General features: G+C 46.9%; 1 protein-coding gene across 1 annotated transcript in view; it reads right to left on the bottom strand.

Annotated features, from left to right (window-relative positions):
- SLC5A9 (solute carrier family 5 member 9) overlaps positions 1 to 23,345 on the bottom strand; it is a 221,397-nt gene that overhangs the window by 161,166 nt on the left and 36,886 nt on the right. Inside the window, exon 3 of the mRNA XM_060231788.1 lies at positions 11,496 to 11,567. Within this exon, the coding sequence (XP_060087771.1) occupies positions 11,496 to 11,567 (72 nt within the window). The remainder of the gene's footprint in view (positions 1 to 11,495; positions 11,568 to 23,345) is intronic.

The raw sequence follows: 23,345 nt of genomic DNA, 5'->3' as shown, positions 1-23,345 counted from the left end.
AGGGGCACTTTCTTTGGGGGCTCATAAAATTGGACCCCATGGTCCAATCTTTTGGAAACTTAGGGAGTATTTTGAGGAGAGCCACTGGACACTATACTGAAAATCTGGTGCCTCTACCTCAAAAAACAGGGCCCCCAGAATCCCAGATACCCGTGGATAAATTCTCCATTATTTTCTATGGGAATAAGTCTCCATAGGGAATCATGAGTACCCAGCAGACATTTCCCTCCCCTTCCCCGCTTTCTGATTACCCTGAAGCAGGGGGAGGGCCTCCAAACCAGGGGATCCCCTGCCCCCACCTGGGGATTGGCATCCCTATAAACTCACCAAAAGAAAAGTAAAACCCAAACTATTGCCCTTATGAGAGTTGAATATGCTTCAGGACAGAGGCAAAGAATATGAGGAAGTGATAGGAAAAGAAGGGGGGGGCTAGCTTATTCAAACTCTTAAGAGGTCACAAAATACATAAATAATATAATCATAGAGTTGGAAGGGACCTCCAGGGAGAGGTGGTCAAAGCGTTCTCATCTCCCATGATTCCTTGCTCTGTTTCTCCAGAGATTGGGCACTTTAAAGCAATTCTGTTGTTTGAGATTACGGGATATTGCTCATCACCCGGCGGAATCCAACAGCTACTTGGGAAGAGAGCGGAAAGCTCGGCACACAAGAGGAGGCACTAGATGCGGCTCGCAGCGGTTATCGTTTCTCTCCGGTGTCAACAGAAGGCGTCACGGGAGGAGGCATGCACCCCTCTCACACTAGTGCCACTGCTGCCAAAGTGGTCTCTCGCCCCGGAGCTGCAATGGGTGTCTCCTGCTTGCCTCAGGTGGCAGAAGCAAACACGAAAGTGCTCCATTTCATTGCCCTGCCCTTTTACGCCGCCGCCCACGATGGTGTTTCAGGAACTGACGGTTTACATTGTGCAGTTCCTGTTCGCACTGGCGCACCGCAGTGAGGGCAGGCCAGTGCTGGGGGTGGCGCTTTTCCGTGCAAAGTCCTTAGAGGAGTCTGGCCCATATATAAGTCATTGGTGATGTGGGACTCTTGGTTTCGCTGAGCTCTCCTAGCACGCTCGCAGTGTGGACCGGACAGTATAGGAAGTGCGGATGCGCGATGGCTTGGGTAGAGGGCTGATGTTTGCTATTTTGGATGGCTGAAGGGGGGGGGGGTGTTGGAGAGCAGTGATTACTTTTCGAAAGCGGCCAGGCTCCTGTTTGTTTAATGGAGCTCCGACTCCACCCTGCAACGGCCAGTTGGGAGTAACTTCCTGTTTGCTTTGCGTAGTCTCCTGAGACTTAAAGCCAAATAGTAAGCTGGCTGCTGCATTGTATATGTTGTGTTTGAAGTGTGTTACCCTTGAAAGGAGACGAATGAAGCAGCCGGGGAAACCGCGGTTCAGAAGAACCGGGCTCAGCCTGAGCCCATCTTGGAGGAGCAGCTACGGTGAAGCCGAGAAGAGGCGGCAGCCGCGCAGTGGCATCGCCCGCTCCGAGATGGGGCAGCTCACTATGCTCCTTGGTGCCATTTCCTCCCCCCCGCTTCCGTTTTTTGGGGGAGCGGGGGAAGAGGCTGGAAATCCTGGGGTCCCTCGCCAGGGCGGGAGGGTTGGGAAGCCTACCCCCCATACACACCACACACATACACACACTGGAAGCTAGGTGCAGGATGGCCTGGCTCATCCAAGTGTTTGAAATAGCTTAATTAATCATTCTTTGGGCTTGCAGCCAGCATTTAGGGTACAAGATGCTTAGTTCTAGTTATGCTCTTTGTCTCTAAGTTCCACTGTGTGTGTACGTCTCAAGTCTAGCTGACTGGAACTTAACCCTGAAACTGTTTTGATGATACACTATTAAAGCTCTCCTTGTAAGTAAACCCAAATTTTGTGTGTCAGTTCTCTGCAAGTCTATGGAGCCTGTGGCCAGGATCCATGACAGGGTGTGGGATTCCCCATCCCAGCTCCTGTTTCCCATCACAGATCAGAGTGGCTGGGGGGAGGGGGGGCAAAACATAGCCATCATTCTAATTTCTGGGGGGAAATAATTTTTGCTGTCTAGATAATACTTTTATGCAGGAAATAGTTTCTCTGTAGAACTGGTTCAGAAATTCAAGAGACACCTTGAGTTTGCTGTAGCAACCAGTTGGTGTGTTGTGATCTAGAGGAAAAATTATCTTATGCTTCCTCCAGTTTATTAATTCTGGCTTTTGTTAATGCAAATAGCCTACATGTAGGATGGAATATGAAGACATGCAAATTACTGAAGTCAGTATGTAGTGGTGGGTTTTATACAACTAACAGAGCAATTCTATTCATGTCAATTCAGAATCAAGTTCAACCATGTTTAATGAGGCTTACTCCCAAGAAAGTGTACCTACGATTGCAGTCACAAGCTGGAAAATGCCCACATAAATTTCATCTGTGATTACCATGAACCCAGTGATCACAAGAATTAAAGCCATCTATATACAAAATAATTGTTCTATCCAGGGCCACAGGAAAGCCATTGTATGCATCAACCCCCCATGCTTGGAATAATTCCTGATTCTGATCATATGGCTGTGTTCTCCCTGAGCAAATTATTCTAGCAAGAAGAGAGGGACTGGGAGTACTTGGTTTCTTGTCAGCCTCTTAAATTTCTTGCAGTACTACAGGTAAGCCAGTCCTTAAATGTCACTTGGGAGAAACTGGAGCACAGAGTGCATTAAAACAATAACTTTTTTTTTGTTATATAGTGGTATATAACAGTATATGTCTCCAGTGGAGGCATGAGGAAAATTTAGCCCACAGAATTTTACAATTAATATAACTCACAGGATGGAATACAAACCTGCATTCAGCTAGCGGGTAAGCACTTGAGAAATCTACAGCCATGTGTTTTTGTGACAGGGTGAAAAGGATATTTATTCTTCTGACACTTATTTCTCTGGGTCTTTAAATTATTGTTGTATTTCCTTTCTAGCTCCAAAGAAAATCTGTCCTTCAAAAGGTTTATGTCTTCCCAGTGAGTCATTTTGGAGATTTATGTCTGGGTGGTTTCATAAGGAGAATTTCAGTCTTCCTAAAACAGTTGCTCAATAAATGAAGTTACTAGTCAGGAATCTTGCCATAGCAGAACAAAAATTGCTCTTTAACTTTTGAACATTTTTTTAAACTTTATTTCAAAAAAGGCCTTGCCTTTTTATCTCAGAAACATCTCCATCTTCCTTGCAAATGTGCTATGTTGTCAAAAGGTCTTGGCTCATTTTTGCCACCATGGATGTTACTCTATAAAAGGCTATCGGGAGAGGGTGTTAATTTGTTTCTGTTTATGTATGCTGGAACCAGCATTTTAAATACCCCTGAAATACTAAACTGCTTGCATTTGTTAATTTTTAATCACCAGCACTACATTGCTGGTGACTTGTATACATGACTGCATGTTCTACATTTCCAGATGTACATACAAACCATATTGCAAACCATGTGTTTATATTTTTAAAATATATAATAGGCTTGAGAAAATCTGAGGGAAGGATCCTGCAATGTTTGCTATTCTTTTCATTCCACAATAAGGCTAGGATGGTAAGCAGCGCAGCATTTAGTGCAATCTATGTTTGGTAGGTCATAGAGTTGGCAGGTTCCTTCTGACAACTGGTGGGGGATGGGGGGACTAACCAGTAGGCATGGACATGAACCGGGAAAATGTGGTTGGTTTCAGTTTGTGGTTCATGGCATCCCCAGTTGGTGAGCCATAAACTGCCATGAACTTTTAGGCACCAAACGAACTGGTTTGGTTTGTGAGGTTCATGATGCAGTAGAATGCCCCCAGTATGCTGGAGACACCAAATTCACTGGGAATCTCTGAATGAATCTCCTCTGCCTGCCCTCCAAGTTTGATGAGGACTGGATTTACAAGGTCCAAATTACACCCAAAGACACTGCCCCTGGAAGTGATTTCTGGGGTAATGACAGGTGCAGGTTCAGGATGTTCAGGAGTGTATAGAATAGCTCCTGTGCAAGCTAGATATACCAAACTTGCAGGGACTTCCCCCAGTGTTCCTCTATATGCCCTCTGAGTTATGTGCAGCTTGGACTTGGGGGTCTGAGTTATGGCCCCTCAAAGAAGATGCCCCCAGGAAAGTGCATTTGGGAGAAATGTCAGAGACAGGTTCAAAAGTGTATAGAATAGGCTCCCTGCAAGCTACACAAACAAAATGCACAGAGCTTTGGAGGGCTCCTATTGGTGTTTCCAAGGATGGAGAATTCAACCCTCCTGTTGCTTTGAAGTTTTGTAAAGATATTGATTGAGCAGAGACCATCTGTCTGAAAGTGTATCCAGAGCTTTTTTGGTAGAAAAAGCCCAGCAGGAACTCATTTGCATATTAGGCCACACCCCTGATGTCACCATTGTTTCACATTGGGCTTTTTTGTAGAAAAAGCCCAACAGGAATTCATTAGCATATTAGGCCACACCCCTTGACACCAAGCTAGCCAGAACTGCATTTCGGTGCATTCCTGCTCAAAAAAAGCCCTGAGTGAATCTATTCACAAACTGCCATGAATCGCTTGAAAGTTCATAGAAAGTTTATGTCAGTTGACCTGCCATGAGCCACACTGGCCAAAATTAATCACAAATGGTTCATGCCGATCCGTACTTACAAGGAGAAAGACGAAGGCCCAGGCTGGCATCACATAGGAAGTCATATCATCATTCCAGTGATGTCTGGGTGATGTTATGTTATTTGGGCAAAACTCTACAGTAAAAATGGCTTCTACTATAGAGTTATTGATCAAATACCAGAACATCACCTGGATATCACTGGCATGATGACATCACATCCTATGCAACAACAACAATGTGGCCTGGACCTTTCTCTCTCTTCTAAATCCCCTTGCCAATCTTCTGATTGTTGTCTGGAAGAAGAGACTGGTGGCGGGGGACCCTTGCCTCCATCAGGGGTCTTCAATTACTAAACAGGCCATGGATTATAACCATTAAATACAAGGCACTATCTGCAGAAAAATTCTAACTATTATGTTAGAAAAAAGTAGAACATCATATAATATCACTTTGCCAGAATACATAAGTTATCAGAGTTGCTATACAGTTTCAGTTTTGTTACAACAATACAATGTTCCATACTCAAATCCTTTTCTTTATCTTTACAAAGTAATAAACCTCACATCTTAAACAAATATCAACTCTATACAACATATTTCTCATGCACAATTAGAAAGACCAAACAAGATTGGCCAAACTTTAATCTGTGTAGGTGAGTGCCATGCTGAAAACTCTCTGGTTATTCCTTCTAAACATCTAAAAAGGTTTGGAACCTTCATTGGTCCTGCTAGTAAGTGTCCTAAATGTAACAACAGAATACAGGAGATTGTGAAGCCTTTTAGATCTGATGATAGGTGGACAGAAACGGGCAACAGTAGCAGCTCCTCATATTATTATTATTTATATTTGATGAATCGCCCTACCCTGGCCAGTGCCAAGCTCAGGGCGATGTACAACAGTTAAATTAGTTACATTATATATATATATATATATATATATATATATATATATATATATATATATATATATATATATATATAAATCAATTATATTAAAAATTACAAACCCTGATGGCATCTTTAAAGTGCTCTTATTCAGTTATTGGATCACATCAGGGGTGGGGGGATCCCCCCAAGAGGGGGTGGAGAGGAAAAGGTGCCAGGATGGCAACCATCGCTGTCCTCATGCAGAGGCTTGGCAGAACATCTATCTATCTATCTATCTATCTATCTATCTATCTATCTATCTATCTATCTATCTATCTATCTATCTATTCTATGATTTGTATCCCACCCTTCCCACAAAGTGGCTCAGGGCGGCTCACAACAGATGATAAAACAGAATTTAAATTAACATTTACATATATAAACAATTAAAAAGTCAGAACATTTAAAACCTAAAAACCTTAACATCAAAGCTTATACAGTATAATTCACAGGAGTCAAATAAGCTACATTTATTTCCCAGTCAGGTGTAGGCTAGCCAGAAGAGGGTTGTCTTACAGGCCCTGCGGAACTGAATAAGGTCCCGCAGGGCCCTCACCTCCTCCGGCAGCTGGTTCCACCATGTAGGGGCCATTATGGAAAAGGCCCTGTCTCTAGTTGACTTAAGGTGGACTTCTTTAGGCCCAGGGATAGTGAGAAGGTTTTGAGTTCCCGACCTCAGTACTCTCTGGGGAACGTGTGGGGAGAGACGGTCCTTCAGGTAGGCAGGTCCCAGGCCATATAGGGCTTTACATATAGGGCCTTACAGGCCCTGTAAAACTGTAAAAGATCCCGCAGGGCCCTGATATCTTCTGGCAGAGCATTCCACCAAATTGGGGCCAGGACTGAAAAAGCCCTGGCCTTTGTTGAGGACAGCTGGACCTCTTTCGGGCTAGGGATCACCAGCAGATTTCGATTACTGGAGCGCAATGCCCTTCCAGGGACATAGTGGAAGAGGTGGTCCTGTAAATTCGTCGGTCCCAGACCGCTCAAGGCCTTAAAGGTCATAACCAAAACCTTGAATCTGTCCTGGTACTCAACTGGCAACCAGTGCAGCTGGCACAGCACAAGTAGAATATGTGCCGCCCATGTCATTCAGGACTTGCACTGCCACATTCTGAACCTGTTGGAGCTTCTGGATCAGACTCAACGGTAGGCCAGCATAGAGTGAGTTACAGTAGTCTAGTTTGGAGGCGACCATTGCATGGATTACTGTGACTAGGTCCGAGCGAGATAGGAGGGGAACCAGCTGCTGGGCTTGAGGGAGATGAAAAAATGCCATCTTGGCAATATGTGTGATCTGGGCCTCCATTGAAAGCGAGGTATCCAGTGTCATTTCTAAGCTCTTGATGGTAGGCGCTGGTGTTAGTAGCGCCCCATCAAGAGTCAGCAGTCTACATTCCAGCTCTAACCCTGCTCCCCCCAAACACAGAACCTCCGTCTTCGATGGGTTCAGTTTCAACCTACTCTTCCTTAGCCAGTCCACCACGGCCTCCAAACCCTCAGCCAGAGTTAGTGTTACTGTAGCTGATTGGTCGTCCAAGAGCAAATATAGCTGGGTCTAATCTGCGTATTGATAACATCCCAGCCCAAAGCTCCATACCAGCTGGGCAAGGGGGCACATATAGATATTGAATAACATTGGGGAGAGGAGTGCCCCTTGTGGAACCCCACATAAAAGGGGATATCTAGTGGACACATCCTCACCTTGCTCCACCCTCTGTCCCCTACTGTGCAGAAAGGAGGAAAGCCATTGCAAGGCCACCCCACGTATTCCCACATTGGCGAGGCGGAGAGTCAACAATGCATAGTCAACTATGTCAAACGCTGCTGTAAGATCTAACAATAACAACAGCGCTGACCCGCCTCAATCCAGCTGCTTATGGAGGTCATCTATTAGAGTGACCAGGACAGTTCCAGTTCCATGGCCAGGCAAAAACTAGACTGGAATGTGTCTAGTGCCGATGTGTCCTCCAGAAAGCCCTGAAGCTGCTTGGCCACCGCTCTTTCAACTACCTTGCCCAGAAATGACAAGTTTGAAACAGGGCGGTAATTGGCTGGATCTAAAGGATCCATTGATGGCTTTTTTAAGAGTGGTAAAACCACTGCTTCCTTGAGGCCCTCTGGAAACACCCCTGTCTCTAGGGACAGGCTGACGATTTCCTTCATAGGGCCCCAGATCCTCTCATCGCCAGCCTTAACCAGCCATGAGGGACATGAGTCAAGTAGGCAAGTAGTGGGCCTAACAGCACTCAGGACTTTGTCAACATTGGAAGAGGAAAGCAGATTGAAAGAGTCAAAAACTGAACCCAAAGATGGCCAAGGGGCCTCCAGTTCACTTACTGTATCAAGATTGCCAGGCAAGTCGTGACGCAGCGACAGGACTGATGGGCTGATGGGCTTCTGTTTCTCAGTAACTTCTGCTGATTATCATTTATACAAATTATTAAGATATTGAAGACCTGTTTGGTCTTTCTAATTGTGTATGAGAAATATATTATATGGCATTACAATTTGTTTAGTGAAGTTTATTAACTTGTAAAAATAAATAAAAAGATTTGAGTGTTGAACATCGTATTGTTGTTTTCATCAGGGGTCTGGCAACCCTAGCAAGACAACAAAGATTCAAGCACTTTTTTGCCTTCTTTATTCCTCTCCTAAGAGCAGTGCTTCATTTTGTCTTCATACACACACACACACACACACACACAGAACAAAGAACTGTGAAAATCTGTTTTACATAGAAGAAGACTGCATATTTATACCCCGCCTTTCTAACAATCTCCTATATCTTCTCCCTCCACAACAGATACCCTGTGAAGTGGGTGGGGCTGAGAGGGCTCTCACAGCAGCTGCCCTTTAAAGGACAACTCCTGGACAATTTACAGCACCATCCTAAGCAAAGTACACCCTTCTAAACCCATTGACTTCAGTGGATTTACAAGAGTATAACTCTGCTTAGAATTATCAAAGATTTCAGGTTTTCACGGCTGGTAACATCATTAGGGTTTGTAGAATCTTTCGGGCTCAAGTGCCGTGTTCTACTGGAGAAAGTTTTTCTTCCAGACGTTTCGTTCTCGGCTGCGGAGAACATCCTCAGTGGCGTTGCAGCCGGAGTAGGCGCTCTGACCTTCTTGGCTGCTGTGCATTGAGTGAGGCCAGGGCTGCTGGAGAGCTGCTATTTCTAGGCTGGAGGGGGTGTGGTGAAAGGGCAATAGGTTTGTGGATGTGCCCATTGTTTGGTAAGGCTTCCTGGAAGAGTAGTGATAAGGAAACTGGCTGCTGAATGTGACCATTGTTCTGTGTTAATTGCTGGGAGGGTTGGAAGGGGTGTGAAGATAAGGAAGATGGTTGTTGACTGTGCTGATTGTTCTGTGGAATGTGCTGGTTGTTCTGTGAATTTCTGCAATTTATAGTCTGTAGGGTGTTTTGCAGAGCTGGATACCAAGATTGGTGGATGGAAATGCTTTCTTCCTTTCTGTTAAAGTTGTGCTGGTGTTTGTAAATCTCAATAGCTTCTCTGTTCAGGCGGGTATGATAATGTGAGGCCGTAGAAAGGACTTCAGTTCTTTCAAAGTGGATGACGTGGTCTCCTTCTTGAAGTGCATGTTCAGCTACAGCTGATTTTTCTGGCTGAAACAAATGACAGTGTCTCTTGTGTTCGGTGAGGCGGGTGTTGATACTGCGTTGGGTAGTGCCAATGTAGACTGCACCACAGGAGCAGGGTATTTTGTAGACTCCAGGGGTTGAAAGTGGATCTCTCATATCTTTGGCCGAGCGCAGCATGTGGTGGATCTGTTGTGTGGGTTTGAAGACTGTGTCAACATTATGGCATTTGAGAATTTTGCCAATGCGGTTGGTAACAGATTTTATGAAGGGCAGGAAGGCTGTACCTACATTTGTGTGTGGCTCGGGATTTGGTGTGGATGGTCTCTTGGGATGAATTGCACAGTGACAATTTACAATGATAAGGCATAGGTCTAGTTGGGTCACCTTCATTCAGTCTTTTTCAGCCTATGCTACTTCCCAGGATTGTTGTGATCATAAAATGTAGGAGCAGAGAACCATGAACATTGCCATAAGCTCCGTTATCCAAGAGTGAGCTAAAATGTGACATAAAAATATGGGCTTATGTCATCTCTTCTCTGTCTTCTTTGTACTGAATATTTGAGCTCTTCTTGGTTAGAGGAATACAGACTTTGAGTGTTATCAGTTTTATCAGAATTATTTTTCCATGTTTGTTTTTAAAGTGTTACACAAACACACTATGATATATTTTCAGGATAGAATTAAAGTCAATAATTATAACTATGGGAGTACACCTGGAAACACTTGGACTGCTGCTAATGAAGTCTCAGACGCCCATAGGATTGCTGAACTGTCCACTCCTATGGCTAGCATTTCATTGACATAAGTTATTTCAAATGCAGAATCTGACTTTTCCTCAGCACAAATACTTCTTTATTTTGAAAAACGAATTTGGAAATTGTTTTTGTTTTGGAGGTATATTTTATTTATTTAGTTAGCTAATTTGTATTCTGCCCTTTCCCAAGAATGGGCTCAGGGTGGATAACATCATATTAAAATAACAGTTTGAGTTGTACAATTAAAACAAATAAAATAAAACAGTATAGTAAACTAGACACAGATTTAAACCACATTGTAAATGGCAACATGGTTGGATACATTTGCAACATGCAAAAGTCTATAACTATATTTAAAATAGATGATGGCAGCATAGCAGAAATGATGTCATAGCATAGAGGCCAGTTGATGGATGCCCCCTGCCTCAACTGAAGTTCTGGCGGAATAGCTGCATTTTGCAGGCCCTTCAAAAAGGTAGTAATTCAGTGAAGACCCAGATCTCCATAGGGAGCTGATTCCACCAGGTCAGGGGCAAGGCCAAAGAAGTCCTAGCTCTGGTTGAGGCAAGTCAGATGTTCTTTAGGCCAGGTACAGTCAGTAGGTGTTGTGTACTAGATCTTAATGATCATTGGGACACATGTGGGGAGAGGCAGTCCCATATATATGTCAATCCCAGGCCACATAAGGCTTTAAATGTCAGAACTAAGACCTTGAATTGGATCCAGTGCTCAATTGGCAGTCATTGCAGTTGCTGCAGTGCTGGCCAGATGTGTGCCCAGATAGGTACTGTTATCAACAGCCGAGCCAGTGCATTCTGCACCTGCTGGAGATTCCAAATCAGTCTCAAGGGTAAGCCTGTGTAGAGCAAGTTACAGTAATCCAGTCTGGAAGTGACCATTGCATGGATCACTGTAGCCAGGTCTTGGGGAGATAGGTAGGGTGCTAGCTGCCTGGCCTGCCAAAGATGATAAAAGGCAGATTGAGCAACCACTGTAACCTGTGCCTCCATTGAAAGTGAGGCATCCAGTGTCACTCTCAGGCTCTTTACCTTCTGGGTCAGCACAAGAGGTGCACCGTACAGGTTTGGGAGCTGGATGACCAACCCTAATCCCCTTCCCCTGGCCCATGCACAGGACCTCCATTTTAACTGGATTAAGTTTCAGGCAACTTTGTTGTAAGTAACCATCCAGCCACAGCTTCTAAAGGCAAGGTCAAGGTTCTTACTTGTATTTCCATGCTAGGTTCAGGGCCATAGCCATCAGCACCCCTGCCCCTGGCGACAGGTGGTGCCCCCTATTGCATCAGGGGTACCCCCTATCACAATGTACCCAACAATGAAGAAAAGCAGTAGGCCCCCATGCTGGGCCAGGGTGCTGACCTTTTGCAGCAAGGGAGGCTTCTGACTTACAGCTGGAGAGGCGTGTCTTTAAAGGCCACCAGCTCTTCCCTGCTGTCACTTTTAGGAGCAGAAAGAGGTGACTCTGTGACAATCACATTTGTATTTGCATGTTGGAAGCCTACTTGTTATTCTGGCTCTTCCTCTACTCCTTAAGTCTAGAGTTAATTCTAATACATACTAAGGAACACATGGATTATATTTTATACTTACAGGCCACCATGTCATGGATCTTCCAGCCAAGAAATAGCCTCCAACTGTTCCCCGACTGGCTCTCAAAGAAGACTGAAATGAAGTAAAAACTCTTATGTTTCTGAAGATTAGTATTTCCATCTAGAAAAAAAGAGTAGCTTTTCCTACTCCATTCCATTTACCCAGTTATGATTTGGATTCTTTTATAAGCGCTCTCAGAGCATTTTTATCTATCCCTAGAATGTTAGTGCTTCAGTGTTCCCTAGAGAAAATAGTTAAAAAAAATCAAATAAGGATTTTACTGAAAAATGGAAAATGCAGTTCAATAACTAAATACAAATCAGTGAAACAAGCCACTGTAAAGAATGCTTTAACTCTGCTTAAATGATAGTGGACAATAAGTAGACTGCTTCCCAAAGACTGTTCAAATTATAGCATGTATGTTTGTACATGTTTGAGTATGTGTGTATATGATATATATGTCATCCTATAGACATAAAACCGTTTTCATGTTGGCAAATCCAAGCATCCTGATTGGTTGGGACTGAACTTCATTAACCTTTGGCCCATCAAACTATCAATCAAGAGTACTTGTGTGCTATTGGTTGAGTCTGCTCCTCTCTCCTGCCCAAATGACTGTTGCTACCCAGCAAAGCTGGTTCTGTCAGTGTAAGGCAAACAAACCGGCCCCTCCCGGACTGTTGGCTTCGCCAGCGATAGGATGGGGGGGGACGCCATTGCCTACCTGGATGGAGAGAGGCTGATCGTCATCCCGGCCATCCGGGAATCGGCTGTTGGGTGGGGAGTCGGGGCTATAAAAGCCCTGACCCCTCCCAGCATTGCGCAGTTTGTTTTCAGCTCTTGGAGGAGAGCTGCATCGGGGATCGTTGTAGCGCAGGCGTGAGGGCTGGGGCCGACGTGATCGTCAGCGCAAGCGTGGGGGTCGGCTGGGCATCAGCGCGAGTGGCGGCAGTTTCTTTTGCAGCTTCGTGGGACGTTCTCTTCTGTGCGAGTGGTGGCCATTGGTGTCTGAGGCCGGGAGAGTGGCTGTTCCAGGAGGTTTTGGCCCCAGAGGGGGTGGTTTTGTCCTGGGCCTGTTGTCACAGGGGGCTTGGCGGGTGGCCCCTCATTATATCCTTATCTTTGTTGGCTGCGTGGGGGGGCTAGGTTGGGAGTCGCCAGGGGCAGTTTGTGGATCGGAGGTAGAGCAGATGCTTGAGAGGCAAAGGGTCTTTGGTTCAGTCCCAACACCCCCCCCTCCACGTTTAATTGGCCATAGTTTGGTAGGGGAAAAGGGGGGTTAATTACAGGGGGTTGGCTACGCCACCCCTCCCCCCTGTCAGTTTATTCCCCTAGCAGGGCACCTGTAAAAGGGGGTTAGGAGGGCATTAGGCCTTGGTAGACGTGAGCCAGGCCCATACACCGGGTGGAGTTGTGATAGGGCCAGGTGATGGCACCTAAGAAGGGTCAGGGCCCTTCCAAGGGAGAACAGCCTGCCAGGCCTGTAAGGAGGCGGGGCCAGGAACCAGGGCCCCCAGGAGATGGTAACCAGGAAGCCCAGTTAAGGCAGGCTATCATGGGCCAATAAGATGCCTTAGAGCAGCAGAGGGGGGCTACAGGGGCACCTATATGGGAGGGGCGCCGCAGGGCAACGGGCCACTCTGCTCGGTTGACATTTGAGAAGGAGGCATTGGCCCATCTTTCTGCATTGCAGGGAGGGCCCGAGGGTGCTGCCCAGCGATGCGAGTCTGATCATGAGGATGGTGACGACATGGGGGAACTGCCAGGCGGGAGCCCCAGGGTTGTGGGGCAGTGGAAGATGTTGGGCAGCCGGCGCCGGCTATCGCAGTGGCAGTCACCCCCTCAGGGGACGTGGGTAAGCCTCCTGTACAGCACCAAACTCTGGGGTGGCCGTGGGGCCCCTAGGGCCTGTCCCAGTCAACAGTGTCCCCAAGTATGGCGGGTGGGGTGTTGGTAATGCCAGGAAATGTAGGGCCTTGGGTGCCCCAGGGTTTGGCCGGGCCATCTTGGGCTTGGGGCCTCTCTTTGATACCGCCAATGAGTCAGAGTGGTTTGGGGGCCAGCTCCCAGGCTCCTTCACAAGCAGTTGCCCCAGCACCCCCACAGAGTACCCCCACCACGCAGCCTACATTAGGCGTGCTTCTGTGAGGCGGGCAAGGACAGATGCCAATGCAGGGGGGTGGGCAAGCTCCCTGGGTGCCATGTGGTGCTACCCCCTGAATCCCTATGGGACCATACCGTTTCAGGTGCTTTCACTTGGCGACACTGCACTGCCATTGGGGGACCACCTGTCAGTGGCTACTAGGGATAAGATTTTGAGGGGCGAATATGTTGACGTCTTTAGCCTCCTATTTAGAGAACTGGAGAAAAAGGATAAGGAAGAATTAGACGACAAGGAGAAGGAAAAGCTAAAGCGGAGAAAGATGGATAGGACCTGGGTGAATTGGCTGCTAGGTTTCTTAATCTACGTGGGGGTTATAGCTAGGGCGCAGCCGGTTCGAGCGCCACGTTCTTTCAGTATTGGGACATTGTGTACCGCGCATACACTGATTTTGTGGGCACAGCCTGGTTGCAATATGACGAGGCCTTTCGGATGTGGGCGGCAGTCAATCCGGGGATGCCCTGGGACCAGATTAACCAGCAGCTTTCGCTGCAGTTGATGTCACCGGCGAAACCTAATTTTAGGTGATAGGGCTGATAGTGGACACCTTATGCATAAGCAACAGGTGAGTGTAGGTACCCGCGGTACGGCAGGCCAGTCGGTTCAACCCCGGCTCTTATGTTGGGAATTCACGTCCAAGGGTGTGTGTTCCAGGAAGGCATGTAACTTTAAACATGAGTGCCCGCTGTGTGGTGGGTCACATGCCTTCTCAGCCTGTAGCAAGTCCAAACCCCGGGCAGGGGTTAAACACCCCAGGGGTGGGGGCGGCCAGCAGCCACCTGGAAAAGGGGCCCAGTCCCATTCAGGTGAGGGTTCTTAGGCGGTTGCTTGTCAACTATCCCCTGGTGGCTGATAGGGCCTACCTATTGGATGGTTTTTCTTTTGGTTTTCGGATCCCTTATCAGGGACCCAGGGTACCTTGTTTGGCTCCCAAACTGCGTTCCGTGGTAGGAATGGAGCATGTGGTGAGAGCTAAAATAGCTAAAGAGTGTGCGGAGGGGAGGGTCCTTGGCCCCTTTGAGGCTCCGCCGGTACCTACCTTACGTGTATCTCCCCTGGGGGTGGTGCCTAAAAAGACACCCGGGGAATACCGTCTGATACACCATTTGTCGTATCCCAAGGGCAGATCAGTTAATGATTCCATTTCGGACGTTCTCTGTTCAGTCAAGTACACCTCGTTTGACCAAGCGGTCAAAGTGCTTCGTGGTTGTGGCCAGGAGGGCTGAAATGGCAAAATGCGACATTAAGTCTGCCTTTCGCCTTTTGCCGGTACATCCGGAGGATTTTGACCTTTTAGGTTTTAGTTTTGATGGGAAATATTCCATGGACAGAGCATTACCCATGGGTTGCTCCGTGTCTTGTGCTGCTTTTGAGCGTTTTAGTTCCTTTATGGAATGGGCGCTCAGGGTCAGGTTGGGGCTAAGTGATACGGTTCACTATTTGGATGACTACCTTTACGTGGGCCCAGTGGGGTTGGGGCAGTGTGCCAGGTTAATGCAGTTATTTTTGGAGCTGGTGCAGGAACTCGGGGTGCCCCTGGCACATGAAAAAACAGAGGGCCCTAGTTCTGTGCTCACATTTTTGGGTATCGAGTTGGACACTATGCAGCAAGCTTCTCGGTTGCCTGCGGAAAATGTGGAAGGCCTCAGGGAACGGTTGGCTGCTCTCAGGAAGCAGCGCAAAGTGTCGTTGCTTGAACTCCGGCAGATTATTGGATATCTCAACTTTGCATGCAAAGTTGTAGCCCCGAGGAGGGCCTTTTTGTGGTGCCTATGTGATGCCATGGGATCTTTACGGATCCCTCACCATAGAATGCGAGTGACTGCAGGCATGCGGTGGGACTTAGAGGTATGGGAGGAGTTTTTGGATTCCTTCAATGGAGTTTCTTTTTGGCAGGAGGACTTGAAGATTGAAGTGGAGCTTCAGATATCTTCGGATGCGGTGGGCACCATCGGATTTGGAGTATACTTTCGCGGCCATTGGTGTGCGGAGCTTTGGCCCACCGGGTGGTTGGCCAGTGGGCTTTGCCGTGACCTCACGTTTCTGGAAATTTTTCTCATTGTAGTAGCCCTTTGGCTTTGGGGGGGAGCAGCTGGCCAACCACACGGTTCATTTTTGATGCGGGCATTTACATTGCGGTGCCTCCGGTTGAACATTCTATTTCTAGCACGACATGTTCCGGGAGTGTGCAATGGGGTGGCGGACGCTCTATCTTGCCAACAGATTGAACGTTTTCGCCAATTTGCTCCGGAAGCAGACCTCCAGCCAACGCGGATGCCCCAGGAACTTTGGCAGCTCGGGAAGCCAAAGCCGGTAGGGCGATCCAATTAGCATTGGCTCCAAGCATCCGGAAGGCCTATGAAAGGGCTGACTTGCAGTTTCGGGTGTTTAGGAGTGCTGCCGGGCTGCCAGACAGCTGGCCAGTCCTGGTGGAACACATTATAAGTAAAGCGCTAGGCCTTCCGGAATGTACAGGTGAGTTTAGGGTCAGGAAGATGCTGGAGGGCTGGGCTAGAGAGCGTGGGCTGCGGGCGGACGCCCGGCAACCCATATCCCCCTCTGTGCTGCAAGGACTTTTCAAGGTATGGCCCGAGGTGTGTTCATCCTCCTTTGAGACTGCTCTGTTTCATGCAGCCACTTTGGTGGCCTTTTTTGGTGCACTCCGGATTAGTGAATTAGTTGTGCAATCAAGGAAGGATGATTCTGACCGGGCGCTGCATGTCAGTGACATTAAAATTGAAGGGGGAGAAGTTCGACTGACAGTTAGGCGATCCAAAACGGATCAGCATCAGAGGAGCACGCTGATTACAATCGGCCAGTGTGTTACGCCTGAGTTGTGCCCAGTTATGGCATTAGAGCAGTATTTATAGGTCAGGGGTGCGGGGGATGGCCCCTTGTTTCGCCACAACAATGGGTCCTCCCTGACAAAATACCAATTCTGGGCAGTGTTGGGTAGGGCGCTGGCTAAGTTAGGCTTATGGGGTGTTAAATTTGGGACACATTCATTCTGCATTGGTGCTGCTTCCACGGCAGCCGCAATGGGTTATGCACCCCGTTATACAGATCGGCCGTTGGTGCTCCGCAGCCTTCAAATCCTATGTGCGCCCGTTGGTCACTTAGGAGGGTGGGGGCTAGTGTATTTTGTGCCCGTTGGCGTTTTCCTGTTGGTGACTGTTTTCTGTTTTCTAGGTGCTGTGGCTTGTAGGGAGAGGCGTCGGATCCTCATCTGCGGGCACAGTATGGTGTTCTGGGCAGCCCATCTGGCCAGGAGATCATCAGTGGGCACCCAGCTGGGCCTCAGAGAGTGGGCAACGGTGGAGTGGCTGGGTCGCGTGGCCTGTGTTGGTCAGGAATCATGCCACTGTTGTTTCGTGAGAGGAGGGCGCCTCCTCTGCACATCCTGGTCATCCACTTGGGTGGGAATGACCTGGGTTTGATGAAAGATGAGGCCCTTTCGTTGCAGGTGCAAGCGGATCTTCAGGCCATTAAATGTAGATGGCCAGGAGTTATTTTAATATGGTCAGCAATTTTGCCACGCAGGGTTTGGCGTTACGCCTTGTCCCCTGGGGGGATAGAGCAAGCCAGACGTGAGGCCAACTGGGCCTTGCAGACGGCCATGGAAGGGGGTTTAGGGATATTTCTTTCCCATCCGGCCATACGAGTTGAGAATGCCGACTTGTATAGGCCGGATAGGATTCATTTATCAGAGTTGGGTAACCGGGCCTTTTTGGACGAACTAAGGCAGGGGTTGCGATCGACTCTGGGCCGTCCGGTGGGCACGAATGCCTAAGCTGAGGCTTGGCATTGGTGGTGGCAGGATGAGGTGTTGGCCACAGTGTTTTTGGGGAGCACCTATGGCTCAGCACCTGTTGGTGCAAGTGGTCTGCATGAACTGCAGATGGGCTTTACGGCTCAATGTTGGGAGTGCAGATCACGATAAAGCCTCACCGGGAGGATCTTTCCAGTGGGATCGATGCCGGCCTAGGTGGAGGTGGAGTTTGGGCCTGGCTGCTCAGCACCACCCAGAATATATTGGGCGTGTGCTGGGGGCAGGGTGGCTCGCCCCTTTTCAGGACAAGGCAGGGTCATGGGGCTGACCCCAGGGCTTGTCTTGTTAGGCCTTATCCCTTGCCAGTTTTAGTTCGTTCAAGTTGTTTAAATAAAGCGGCCCTGTTTATCCAACATACTGTGTCAGCCTCTTCATTCTGACTGAGTGGGCAACCTTCGTTCTGGCAGTTATTGGCTCTCCCTGCTTTCCCATTAGTTGAGCCTGCCTGTTGCACTGATTCACAGAGAAGAGAAAGAAAACCTTTCTTTGATTGGCTGAGGGAGGGAGGAGGAGGGAGACAGCCAGAGAAAAGCTTCCCTTGATTGACTGAGGACTTCTCCTTGTGCTCCTCTGGAAAAGGGGGGAAATAGTGTCCTGTACCACAGATACAGAGAGAGAGAGATTGAAGTCCTGTGCTTAAGGCCAACAACGTTGTCAGGGACTGACTGTTGGTCTGAAAGCTATTACTACAGGCCTCTGAGGCAGAACTCATTGGGGCCAGTCCTGACTACAGCTGCCAGTTCTAAGTTCTGTGATGGAGTTTCAGGAGGGCATAGGACTTACAGCTTCAGAGCAGGGTCTGCCAGACACAGATTCTTGTTGTGGAAGCTGACTGGGTGATCTTGGACCACTCAAACACTTCCACCCTAAATCACCTCACAGGGTTGTGAGCAGAAATAATGTAAGCTGCTTTGATCCCCTTCCCACTGTGGAGAAAGACTGTCCTTTCCTATGTAGAGGCCGCAGGGAAGGGGGAGGCAATGAAAAGCTGAAGTCAGAGGGATAAAGGGAAGGAGATAGGGTTGCCAATCCCAGGTTAGGAAATTCCTGGAGGTTTAAGAGGTGCAGCTTGAAGAGGGTGTGGTTTGAGGAGGGGTGGTACCCGATACAGATACAATGCAACTTCCTACTGGGAACCACTGTTGCCAATCTCCAGGTGAGGTCTGGTGATCACTCAGAATTACAACTGCTCTCCATATGGCAGAGATCAGCTCCCCTTGAGGTGGTGGTGGGGAATGAATGCCTTCACTTGGGCATGTGAGAAGACAGCAAGGGTGCAGGTAAATGAATGTAGTTACATGCCAAAGGTGCAGGGGTAATTGAGAGGAAGAAGTGGTTGGGAGTAGTATTAGGATGGAGTGGGTGGGAAGTTGGGGGAGTCAGAAGACACCAAGTATGGGGGAAAGTAAATACCTTCACTTGGGTGGGTGGATGGGATGACAGCAACAGTGGGGGGGGGGCATTCTCCCACAGCCTTTTTCTAGAGGGGGCCGTTTTTGCAAACCCAGCAGAACAAGTGCAATTTGCCTAGTAGATCCAGGGCCACTGTGGCTGTGCAAACCCAACACCAGAGGCTGTCATTTTACTCCCAGAATACTTCTGCTACTCCCAGGGGCTGCTGTTCCAATTTGGAGGACTGTCATTCCAGTCCCAAAGCACTAATTCTATTTCTGGGGGTCATCCTGTCATTGCTTTTAGTACATCCCATCAGCAAAACCCAGTGCCATTTTGACAATGTCAACTTAACAGGACTGACGTGAAGCACAGAATCACACTCCAAGCAAGGGGGTGGGGTTACAAGCCCAGCAGGAACAGTGCTGACTGGCTGATTTTGGACCAGTCACAGACTTTTAACCTAACCTACCTCACAGCCTTATGGTGCAGATCAAAGAGGGGAGAATGATGTAAGCTGCTTTGGTCCCCCCTCCCCACTGTGGAGAAAGACTGTCCTTTTCCTATGTAGAGGCTGCAGGGGAGGCGATGGAAAGCTGAAGTCAGAGGGGCAGATAAAAGGAAGGAGATAGGGTTGCCAACTCCAGGTTAGGAAATTCCTGGAGATTTAAGGGGTGGAGCCTGGAGAGGGTGGGGTTTGAGGAGGGGTGAGACCTCAGACAGGTACAATGCCATAGACTCCACCCTCTAAACTAGTCATTCCCTCATGGGGAACCATTTTTGCCAATCTCCAGGTGAGAGCTGGAGATCACACTGAATTACATTGAATTTCACTTGCCCGATACTGGCAAGAGAGTGGTGGAACTTTTGTCCTGAAAATAAAATAGACTGATGTTTCAACTAACAAGTCATTTGGGAATGGAATGGTAAATGAAGCCCTTGTGAAGAGCAAGTGAAGTTGTGTGCTGAAGAAGGTCCAGCTACCAAAACCGGTTCCCTCACTTTGATTTTTCCTGATAGTAACAGAAGAAAAAAAACTCATAAGGAATTCTCAACTGGTGACTTTGGGACTGATATATTCTCAACTACAGATTCTAATATTTTGTAAATGCTTGTTTTTCATCTGATGTTGATTATATGATTGGAATAATACTCTTCCATGTATATGAAAAATATTCAACACTGTTTTTGATAAATAATCTTCATTGCTTATACACAGTTATTGTTTGAGATTTTGTTAATACTGCTGATATTGAATATCTTAGAGGTGCTGCACAGTTTACTTATTCTGCTAGCATGGTTTTAACTGTGGTTCTGCTTTTTGAATATGTTATATGTAAAGCACCAGTCAGCATAAACTTGGTTGCCAATTAGAAGGCAAAACTGTTTTGACCTGCAAACTAGATACCTAGAAAACTAAAGACAAACATTCTTTCAGTTCAAAGTATGAAACAGCTAATTTATAGGGTGAAATAGTTATATATATGCTTTCCTTGACCTTGGACTAGATAAATGTTTTGGCCTGCAAACTAGATACCTAGAAAACTAAAGACAAATATTCTTTCAGAGTATGAAACAGCTAATTTATAGGGTGAAATAGTTATTGTCAAGCATGCAGTTTCAATGACGAGTTGAAGTTGATACAAAACTACGTTTATTGATAAACCGATACTTTCAGTGTAACAGATTCTTGAGAGTAATGCTGCAAATACATTGATACAATACTTTTAAGGCTTACTTCAAAAGGATTCCAAAAGGTGGGGGCGAGGGATAGCTCTCACACATAAACTATCATAAATGTCTACATTCTCATAGCATTATCAGGACTCTGTCCTTGCTTTCCCCAGATGGGTCGCACTCCCTAACAGGAATGTATGGGATAGTGCTGATTACTTCTTCTCAAGTTAGTTTCGTTTCTCTCTACTTCTACTTTGCAAGCAATAAAGCAGTAAGGGGGAGGGGAAAGAATAACAGAGCTAACAGACCTTGGTCCTCCAAGATACTTCACAGACCAGTGTTATGGAGGACCCTAAAACAATCAATTATCAATGGAATTTTACCGTGCTTTATATATGCTTTCCTTGGCCTTGGAGGGAGTGAATAGTGGGGATGGGCATGGACCAGAAAAATGGAGGTTCATCCCAGTTCATGGTTCGTGGGGTCTCTAAGCTCCCCCTAGAGATGTCAAACTCCAAGGAGCTAGAAATGCCAGACTTGCAATGAGTCCCCAACTGACTCTCCTCTTCTACCAAAGGAAGATTGCCCTCTTTTCTTCCAACACTGAATTCCTTGACTTCTGAGATCCCCTTCACCTGGCCTTATCTTCTAGCCTCCCTCTGACTGCCTCATGAGTCAGTTTCCCAGAATTCCTGCCACTTCCATCAAAGGGAGATTGTGCCCCCTTTTCCTTCCAACCTTGCAATCCTTGAACTTTGGGCTGCCTGGGGTCCCCCTTTTTGGCCTGGCCTCATCTGCTGATCTCTTTCAGACTGCCCATGGGCCAGTTTCCCAGCCTCCTGCCACTTCTATGCTTCCTTTTCCTTCCAACTCTGCAATACTCAACTTCTGGATCTCCTGGGGTCTCCCTTTTTGGTGTGGCCTCATCTTCTAGCCTCCGACTGGCCCATGGGCAGGTTTTGCAAAGTTCCCACCACTTCTGTGAAAAGGATATTGCCTTCCCCTTTCTTCCCCAAGCCTTGGATCTCCACCTTTTCTCTCTCCTGCACTGCTGCTGGCATGAACCCCTCCTCCACCTTACCCTCATCTCCTTCCATTCCTGTCCCAGGCTCTTTCATTCTTTCCTCTGCGCCCCTGGCTCCCTGAAGGGTCAATTTTGTTTGGTGTTTGGACGGCCACTATTGGTGTTTCTAGGTCTATAGAAGAACTGCAAAAGTCCATCCCTTATTGCTTTGACAATTAATTGATTGACACCAGCATGTCTGCCGCATGAATCATCAACATGAATTGTACTAACCTCCGTAAAATACCATGAAGGTTCATGGAAGGTTTGTTGCAGGTGCAATTGCACAATCCTTGGCTCATGAACCATGAAATGGGTGATTTTTGTGATGAATTTAAGTTTGTGACAAGGTTCATGCCCATCTCTAGTGAACAGGCATGTATCAAGGTGGTTAACAATTCTTATGATTGTTTTCTCTATTCACATCCAGGGATTAATGCTGGAATAGTTTTCAATACCTACACTTTATGAAATTGCAATCATTCAATAAAATGGAGTGACACTAAGTACCTAACTGACACAGTATATAAGATACTGATTTTTTTGACAAAAGGATCATGATGACATCTACATTTAACTTATGTCATTATGTAGTAATACGGCTGACACTCTGCAGTCTGCACTGGCTGCCTATATAGTTCTGGGTCCGTTTCGAGGTCTTAGTTTTGACTTTTAAAGCCTTGCGCAGCCTGGGACCAACTTACCTGCGGAACCATCTCTCCCCATATGCACTCCAGAGGTTGCTTCGTTCAGCCTCCCAAGATCTTTTGACTGTCCCCAGCCCAAGAGATGCCCATCTTGCTTCTACCAGGTTCAGGGCTTTTTCGGTTCTGGCTCTGACCTGGTAGAATCAGCTCCCTATGGAGATCAGGGCCCTACCTGGCTTGTTAGCCTTTCGTAGGGCCTGTAAAATGGAGCTGTTCTACCAGGCTTTTGGATGTGGCAGAGGGTGTTCATTTGTTAGATCAGTTGACCTCACCTGCTGTACCATCATGTCATACCACCATCAGTGCCAAAAAAATTATGCTATTAATATAGCATTGCTATTTCATCATTATTTGGACCATTTGTTACCAATGGGAGCCAGTGGGTTATGTAACATCATAATATATGGTATATAAAGTGCTGATTAGATTCTGAGTTCAATGCTATAACTGATTTTATTATGAATTTAGCTGTTTTTGATTGTTTGTTTTATTATTGTATATATGATGTACTCCACTCTGAGCCCCCATGGAAGAATGCATGAAATATAAATAAACTAATAAGAATAACAAACAGGAAAAGACATGGAAAAGATCTTTCAAGTGCAATTAGATACAGCAGCAGAAGTGGGATACTTCTAATTTATCAGATGCAACAGAGTATGCTTTGCTCACAGAGTCTTTTGAACCAATAAATTGGACAGTACTGGTCTAGATAGTCCCTGTGTCTGATTAAATACAAACAGTTTTAATGGAACATAATATGTAATAATGATGATGATGAAAATCATAAAGAATATCTTTCAAATAAACAAGCTATTTATCTCATTATGTAGTAATCTTTATTAGCCCCAATATATCTCTGTTGTTTGAGAAGGTCCGGCCCCTACCCAGCCGAGCCTGCTTGCAGGAGCATAGGCTGGGGGCCGTCTTTGCCCCTCCCGGAAGGAGCAGCATCACCCAACATACGGGTGTTTGCTGGGGTGGGGAGTTGGGGCTTTATAAGCCCCGGCTCCCGCCCTCC

Source organism: Heteronotia binoei, chromosome 2 (assembly GCF_032191835.1).
Source record: "Heteronotia binoei isolate CCM8104 ecotype False Entrance Well chromosome 2, APGP_CSIRO_Hbin_v1, whole genome shotgun sequence".
Taxonomy (NCBI): Eukaryota; Metazoa; Chordata; class Lepidosauria; order Squamata; family Gekkonidae; genus Heteronotia; species Heteronotia binoei.
Note: the sequence above shows the minus strand (reverse complement) of the source record. Positions and strands in the feature narration are given on the sequence as shown.